The sequence below is a fragment of the Aptenodytes forsteri genome, unplaced genomic scaffold (genome assembly GCF_000699145.1).
Source record: "Aptenodytes forsteri isolate BGI_AS27 unplaced genomic scaffold, ASM69914v1 Scaffold79, whole genome shotgun sequence".
NCBI lineage: Eukaryota > Metazoa > Chordata > Aves > Sphenisciformes > Spheniscidae > Aptenodytes > Aptenodytes forsteri.
The window spans coordinates 5,338,156-5,346,640 of NW_008794776.1; the positions used below are offsets into that span (position 1 = coordinate 5,338,156).

General features: G+C 40.7%; 1 protein-coding gene across 2 annotated transcripts in view; it reads left to right on the top strand.

Moving 5' to 3' along the window:
- Nucleotides 1–8,485, top strand: part of UFD1L (ubiquitin fusion degradation 1 like (yeast)) — a 17,927-nt gene extending 9,442 nt beyond the window's left edge. The window contains exons 2-12 of one of the 2 annotated variants that reach the window (XM_009274361.2): nt 341–473; nt 1,215–1,247; nt 2,092–2,213; nt 3,111–3,241; nt 3,650–3,722; nt 4,427–4,495; nt 4,985–5,050; nt 5,349–5,396; nt 5,771–5,859; nt 7,096–7,177; nt 7,605–8,485. In XM_009274361.2, coding sequence (XP_009272636.1) covers nt 341–473; nt 1,215–1,247; nt 2,092–2,213; nt 3,111–3,241; nt 3,650–3,722; nt 4,427–4,495; nt 4,985–5,050; nt 5,349–5,396; nt 5,771–5,859; nt 7,096–7,177; nt 7,605–7,679 — 921 coding nt within the window. In that variant the 3' untranslated portion in view covers nt 7,680–8,485. Of the gene's footprint in view, nt 1–340; nt 474–1,214; nt 1,248–2,091; nt 2,214–3,110; nt 3,242–3,649; nt 3,723–4,426; nt 4,496–4,984; nt 5,051–5,348; nt 5,397–5,770; nt 5,860–7,095; nt 7,178–7,604 lie in introns of those variants that run through there. The other variant, XM_009274362.2, reaches the window with a different exon arrangement.

The window sequence follows — 8,485 nt, forward strand, 5'->3', positions numbered from 1 at the left end:
CGGCCGTCAGCGGCCGGCGGGTGTCGGCGTCTTCTCCGCGAAGCGCCGCCCGTGCTCGGGGGTCGGTTGGTCAGCCAAGCCTTGTTTTGAGCGTAACCTGGAAGTGCGCTGCTTCCATTTTCTGTCTCCCCACGCAGCGCTTGACGCACAGATCTTTCCCCAGGCAGCGCGTAAGCTGTATGAAAAAAAGAGGGGCGCCTCAGTTGACAGGGAAATCAACTGTACGGCTCCTAAGTGTACTTTTAGCTAAGCTTCAGGAGACTTCAGTGAGTGCTGTAACACTTCAGTATGCTGTGGATACCTATTAATACACTCTTCTCTTTGTGTTTTTTTCCCCTAGTTCTCTTTCAATATGTTTGATCACCCCATCCCTCGGGTTTTCCAGAACCGCTTCTCAACCCAATACCGCTGTTTCTCGGTATCCATGCTTGCCGGACCTAATGACAGGTCAGATGTGGAGAAAGGCGGGAAGAGTATGTGCATGTTTTATTTTGACTAATAACCTGTTGGAAGAGTGTTTGTGAATAATATCAAGTAATACAGCTTTTGGCCAAGGCTGCAGAAACATTGTTGAACAGCATGGAGACGTACTGTTGGCTTTGTGGCTGGAGCTGGGAGAGCACCCTGGGTGGGGCTTTAAGAAGGAAGGGGAGGGTTTCATTGCATTAGTGTGTAATTAAAAAACTTACCGACTGAGTCCTGGTTTATGAGCATTATGAGAAGACATTCTTCTTTTCTAAAGTTTTTCTTGTTAAAATCTTAGGCCCATTATGAGCCATGGAAATTTATGATTAAGGACTCTTTTTCCCTCCTTGTTGTACCTCGCTTAGCTTGAACAAAGAGAATAGATCGGCCAACTTACTTTGCAGGCTGTCAGGCTAATGCTATATTGTTTTGATTTGGCATCGATTTAAGAGCACCTATAAGCCCAAACAAATAAAATTACCTTTAGGAAACATTTTCTTTAGTACTAGGTATTGTAAAACCTTGTCTGCTCTCTTTTTCTGATTAAATTCTGAAATCTCCATGCTAGCAGGTATATTTGTCATGACTGATTCTACTGAAATCTCTGGCTCAAAAGTGAATTTGCAGGAGATTTTAGAATCTCCTTTTTTTAGAGGAGATTTTAGAGAAAGGAATGATAAAATTGTATGTTATGTACTCTTTGTACAGTCATACTTTTCCTAATCTTACATTCTTATTCATTTCTGCAGTAATTATGCCACCGTCGGCTTTGGATCAACTCAGTAAGTGAATATTTTATTCTGGAGTAACAACATTAGAAATATGAGTAAATGCATAAGCAAATACCACAGGATTTTAGTTAGCTATTAAAATCTGACTTAAATAGAGAATATGAGACTAATTAGTTCAAAAAATGTATTTTGGAAGTATTTTGTCTGTCAGAATTAATAAGGCTTGTCTGTCTTCAAGTACAGACATGTAAGTGTTGGGCTACCTGAGGCATGAATCAATATTTATTAACTATTAATAGCATACTCAGTATAATGGTTACAGTTAATCTAGTAAATTCTTAATCTCAACCTGCTTGTTCTGGATGCTGTTGTCTGAAGCAAAATTTATTTTAAAGACAAAGTAAGTGATAATTAACTTTGAAATGGGGAAGAAGATAACTGAATCAATAGTATAAATGGTCTTTATTTGCCTTTTTAACTAAGGGTTCCCCCCCCCGAGCTTTAGCTTTAATAGAATTTCTTTGAGAAATTAGTTTAGTCAGGATTTAATTTTAAAATAGGCAGGGCCTGTTAAAGTTCATTAGGTAGGAGCTAACTGATAATAGCACAAGGACATAACAGTAATAGATTCCTCTGCTAATACCTGCTGCCTGCTCATCTCTGAGCTTGGGGAAATGTTGGAGAGGCATTTAAAGTTCTAAGTGCGATGGCAATACAGTATTCGTGTATCTGCATTCTCTCCTGGATTTGTAGTTCTGAGCAATTGGAATAATGGTGTGAGGGGAATCCCTCCTATAGTCTGGCCCATTTTCTTGCTAATGTTCAATCTCTGAAAGCTTCAGAAATGTGTTAGTGGCTTTTAACAAATAAAATTTATTTTCTCCTTTCTCACCAGGCCGACTTAATATTACTTACCCGATGCTGTTTAAGCTGACCAATAAAAATTCAGACCGAATGACACACTGTGGAGTGCTTGAATTTGTGGCTGATGAGGGCATATGTTACCTTCCACACTGGGTGAGTTGTCTCATGTTGAACTGTCAAAACCTGAAGAGTAGGATTAGTGAGTTGCCAGTTTAATACTAAAGAGGCGGAATGTTTCCTGAAAGTGCGTGTCTTTGCTAGTCATGTTCTGTTGTGGTTTAATCTCAGTCGGCAACTGAGCACCACGCAGCTGCTCGCTCACTCCCCCCCCACCCGGTGGGATGGGGGAGAGAATTGGAAGAGCACAAGTGAGAAAAAACTTGTGGGTTGAGATAAAAAACAGTTTAATAATTGAAATAAAATGATAATAATAATATGATAATAATACACAAAGCAAGTGATGCACAGTACAATTGCCCACCACCCACCGACCGATGCCCAGCCAGTCCCCGAGCAGTGGCCCCCCCCCGGCCAGCTTTCCCCAGTTTGTGTACTGAGCATGACGTCACATGGTATGGAATGTCCCTTTGGCCAGTTTGGCTGTGCCCCCTCCCAGCTTCTTGTGCACCTCCAGCCTTCTCAGTCGGTAGAGCATGGGAAACTAAAAAGTCCTTGGCTAGTGTAAGCATTACCTAGCAACAACTAAAACATCGGTGCGTTATCAACTCTGTTCTCATCCTAAATCCAAAACACAGCATTGTACCAGCTACTAGAAAGGAAATTAACTCTATCCCTGCCAAAACCAGGACATGTTCCTACAACAGCTTTCAGTCACAGCTCAGGTTTCCCTCCATGAGAGTTTAACTAAGTAAGCAAAGCAGACTGCTTTTTAAGATGCACCTGACTGTTCTGCCTGAAATTAAACCGTGGTAAACTGGTGCATCTCAAGGAAGATGGTGGCCCCAGCAAAAATAGGTATATGCAAGGAAAGAGAACTAAAAACATCAGTCATGTTGATAGTGGTTTGTATCTTTGTTTTCATTCTTACAGATGATGCAGAACTTGCTGCTGGAAGAGGGAGGCCTGGTGCAAGTGGAGAGTGTTAATCTTCAAGTTGCTACTTACTCAAAATTTCAGCCACAGAGTCCAGATTTTCTTGACATCACCAATCCCAAAGCTGTGTATCCTTCCTATTCAATAATGGAGCAGGGGACAAAAGTTTTTTCCCAAATTGGAATGATGAAGCAGGGCTAGCTTTTCAGGTGTGGCTCATACTCTTCCAGTAGTAGGTAACTACTATTGCTCCTTCTGAAAACAAAAAGGATGGAGAGGTTATGTACAGAGACGTTGCCAGCTGCTGGCACAAAGTGTAGCCTGGAGTGAAGCAGCATGAATCTTGGCTTAAAGTCCAATGAGTTTGAGTGTCCCTTAGAAGAACTTGTACACGCTAATGTTTACTAAAAGGCTATCTACAGTACTGATGACTTTGAAACCACGTTTGAGAGACCAAGGATCAGAGTTTTATAACATAGTAACTTTAAAGCTTTGTTGCATTGAAAACAAATGTTTCATCTTAACATACTCCAAAGATTAGAAAATGCATTGAGAAACTTTGCTTGTCTAACTACTGGGGATGTTATTGCCATCAACTACAATGAAAAGGTACAGTATACAACACCAGTCCACACAAGTTTTGTTTGGATACCATCAATTTGAGGAAATAAATTCTGTCCCATGTAAAAAAGTACGCTGTATTTCAGGAGCTTATGACCACATGAGTATTTTGGCTACATCTTGTGAATAGATTTTATAGATGAGTATTTTTGGCAGCATGTGCACATTTGATCACTTGGGGTTGCAGACTAAGCTCAGTTGTTGGATGTTGGTGCTGAAACAATCAACATAGAGCTGTGCAGTGTTGTTGACAAGTAATCCCAGATGGTAGATATCAGAATTGGTTTTCTGTTGGAGGAGAAAAGGGCTCAGTTAAGTCTTCTCCTGAGCTGCTGTTTAGAGTGTTTCTTGACTCACAAGAAAATAAATTTTTGTGCTGTTTTTACAAGTCAAGGGACAGAATTTATCCTAAATTCATAATTTGTTTTCAAAAATGCAGATAAGGTGCAGTAAGAGTGCAGCAGGGCACAGTAAAACGTAGGTTTCTCTAGCTCCAGTATATAGCAATCTTCTAAGTTAAAAATCTTTGCTCTCAAGTTCTTTAGAGACCCTACAGTACCCAGTCCTCAACCTAAAGAACACTTATTTCAATTTTCTTGAAGCTATCTGAAGGGAGAGGTTTTGATATGCTTTTCTTATGTGTAAGTTGAGCTCTTTCATGTGCAATCTTAAAATATTCATTCCTGTTTCAGATCTATGAGCTTCGGGTAATGGAGACCAAACCAGATAAGGCTGTGTCCATCATAGAATGCGATATGAACGTAAGTTAAAGCTGATGTGGAAAGTCTGCTTTTACTGTGTCCTCCCAAAAGGAGAGGGCATCTTGTTCAGTGATAGCACTGTACACCAAGCACCTCTGATGCTGCAGGAAAGGTGAAATCAGATGGGGTGGGGAAGGTGACTCATTTGAGAGTACCCCAGGTACCTTTGTAACCACATCTGTGGTCTGCACTTCATGTACCATCAGGTGACTGTAGTGCCTAGATTATTTAACAGCCCTGCCTTGATTCAAACTCCAGTGATACTGTGGGGTGCTGTTTTACTGCACTGTTTCAGTTACGTGCTAAGAGTCATTCCTGGGAGGCTTAGTCTTTTTAGTTTTGAGTTAAAATGTTTAACAAGCAAACTTCAGTTCTTTCTAGATCAAAATGGAGTGATAGTTTGTGGAGTTTGGAGGAATAGCAGTATAAAGCTTATGAGTAAAAGAAAAATATCAGTCATCCTTGTTTTCATGCTGCTTGTGTAAATAGGTGGATTTTGACGCTCCTTTGGGGTACAAGGAACCAGAAAGAAGTGCACAGCATGAAGAGACCACAGTAGGTTAAGCTTCTGTTCTTCAAAACTGTATTCCCTAGAAGTCAGCCTTGCTTGTGATGGAACAGTGAGCGCCAACATAAATTTTTTTCCTGAAGCAATTTCTTAAGACTAAACTTCACTTACCAGATGCTTTTGCTTGTGTTACTTAGGAGATGTTTGTCTACTAACTGTTGATTTTGGAAGATTTTGGAAAGGGATTGTTTTGAAGTTTTGGTCAGAAATATGTGGAACTGTTTTCATGTGTTCTGCATATGGCAACATGAACACAATGAACTAACTTGTTTTTTCCCCTCACAGGATGTTGAAGCAGACCATAGTGGATATGTGAGCGACATAGGATTTCGTGTAAGTCCCCTGTTTCTGCTGGTTTCTGAATGTTGTAAAATGGTGAGGGAAAGTTGTTCCAAAAAACTGCAGAATACTAGCACCTGTTCTTAGATGTGCTCATCATTTAACTGGCAAGTATCTGTGAATGTTTTGTGGTGCTTACGGCCCATAACAGGTGTGACTTGCTGTCCTTAAAAGGGCAGTCTATAAATGGGAGACAGAAACATACTCCTACACCCAGGGTTCATCAGCTTATATGTACCAGAAAGAAACATGCTGAATCAAATAATTAAATAAAAATGATAGTAAGATTTTACAGAATTTAGTATCCCTGTGCAGTGTGCTTTCAAATACAAGATAAGGTTCAATTAAAACTCGTTATGTATACATAGGCATTCTCTGGTTCTGGGAACAGATTGGATGGCAAGAAGAAAGGTGTTGAGCCTAGTCCATCGCCAATTAAACCAGGAGACATTCGAAGGTATGTCTGTTTCATTCGGTTTTGTCAGCGTGAAGGATCAGTGTTTGAGCGGAGTTGTTTGTTTGTTTTTCTGCTCCTGCAATATAAACAAGCTAATTTTGTCATAAGTTTGCATTTAGAAAATAAATAGCCTAATCTTCTAGACTGACTGTGAGGTCCCTTACTACTTAAGATGCAGATCCTAAGCTAATGTTGCCAAAACTCAATCAACTCTGGTTCTATAGAAGACAAGTAGGGAGAGGCAGCAGGTCTAGACTGGGCTGGTGGGCTGGACTGAGCGATGCACAGAACCCTGCCAATTTTCTAAAGTTAAACTTGGTGTAGAGTGAAATCTTTTTTTGAGTTCGGTGGATAACCAAAGCCAAGCCATGTGTGGATTTGTACTTGGGGTTTTGCTTTTTTTTTTTTCTTAGAAGGAAATGTAGAAAATCCAAACAGTGGAAGTGTGCAGGGATGTGGTTGCTGTGGTGTTGTCATTTACGCCTGTCACAATAAAACTTGAACCCGTGTGGAAAAATGTTTCCACGGCCTTGTGGAAACCACAGGCTATGTCAAGTTTGCATTTAGAAAATAAATAGCCTAATCTTCTAGACTGACTGTGAGGTCCCTTACTACTTAAGATGCAGATCCTAAGCTAATGTTGCCAAAACTCAATCAACTCTGGTTCTATAGAAGACAAGTAGGGAGAGGCAGCAGGTCTAGACTGGGCTGGTGGGCTGGACTGAGCGATGCACAGAACCCTGCCAATTTTCTAAAGTTAAACTTGGTGTAGAGTGAAATCTTTTTTTGAGTTCGGTGGATAACCAAAGCCAAGCCATGTGTGGATTTGTACTTGGGGTTTTGCTTTTTTTTTTTTCTTAGAAAAGGAAATGTAAAATCCAAACAGTGGAAGTGTGCAGGGATGTGGTTGCTGTGGTGTTGTCATTTACGCCTGTCACAATAAAACTTGAACCCGTGTGGAAAAATGTTTCCACGGCCTTGTGGAAACCACAGGCTATGTGGAAACGTGCCCACAGCCAAGCTTCTACAGCAGCTCCAGTATCTGATTATTTACTTCATGCAATGCATGCTTACCTTCAGAAAATAATTCAGTGGTTTAACTCTAGAATTATTTGGTAATGAAAATTCGCAGCCAGTGTTGGTACAACACTGACAGACGTAGAATAGGTTTCACTGTGTTCAATTGGATGGTAGGTATAAAACTTCTTTCATAATATTTTTATGCTTCTTTTCCAGAGGAATACCCAACTATGACTTCAAGATTGGTAGAATCACATTCATTAGAAACTCACGTCCACTAGTTAAGAAAGTTGAAGAGGTAAATAAAGTTGGATCCTTCCCAATTTTGCACAGAATTAGAACATTAGAACTACTGTCTGAGTCTGTGGTTCCTCTCTCCATACTTAATTTTTCACAGTGCACTTCTGTTACAAAGTGGAGTAGTTAAAAAGTGGTTTGAGTTAGGTGAAAGCAATCTCTGATGTCCTTGCTTGCTGATGTAAAAAGATTGGCCTGACATAAGTTTCATAAGCCAGTGCATACTTGTTTCAGTTGGCTGAAAGGTCACTGAAATGCTCGTATTTTGTTTTCAGAAAGAAAGTAGTTATGTAGATTAAGGCTGTGAAATGTCTACAGTCAGTTGCTGCTCTGGTGGAATGTTCTTTCTAACGATCGTTCAGCTTTCGTCACGTGCAAGCAGTGAGCAAAGAAGTAACAACCTTTTTTCCCTTCTTTCCTTTCTCCAGGATGAATCTGGAAGCCGGTTTATTGCCTTTTCAGGAGAAGGCCAGTCCCTGCGCAAAAAGGGAAGAAAACCCTAAGTTGTGGTACCTTTAGTCAGTTAGGAGGAAAATAAAACAATTGCAGCATATTGGATCTTAGTTACTGCAGTTGAGAGGAGAGATTGTTTTGCAGTGCAGGAACACTTTTACTGGTTTTGGTTTCACATTTAAAACCGGAGCTGTCAGATTGTCTTAATTTCCAGTTGAAAATTAAGTTTTGGGAATTCTGAAGGAGTTTTTTGTATTTGTTGTAAAGAGGGAAAGTCTGTCTTGGGTAAACCTGAGAAGTAAAACCAACAAGGTCTACCTTAGTAAAAGGTCCAGTTCTTAGACTACATGCTCTCCTCTTACATCCTGAGTGATGATGATCTCACGTTGCTCTGTGCTTGATATTTTCCTCCCTATATGTATCTTTTGCCAGAGTTCCAGGTAAGCTTTTTGGTGTGGTGCAAATGAAGGCTAACACTTGGGTGTTGAAGACTTTTGTGCAGGGAGTTTCTTTGATCTTAGCTTCAGGTGTTGGGTTATAAATCGTTCTAAGTAATCCCCCTGTAATTGCTTTTTATATTTATAATTAATCACATGCCTTTTAATAGTTCAGATACAACAACGTGCTGTAGCAATCTAATGGCACGTGCGGGGAGAGGCAAGACCCAGCTCCCCTGCCTGGTGCCAGTGAAGGGCGTGCAAAGCTCTGGCGCCCTGCGCTTTGGAATAGCGGTGTCGGTATTGACTTGTGCATCCTTCCCAGTGCCGGCGTGTCCGTATTGAGCCTTTAGATGGGTAACCGGGTGAAACCCCCTGTACTCCCTCCTGAAGGGCCGAGTAAAGGATCCGTGCTGACC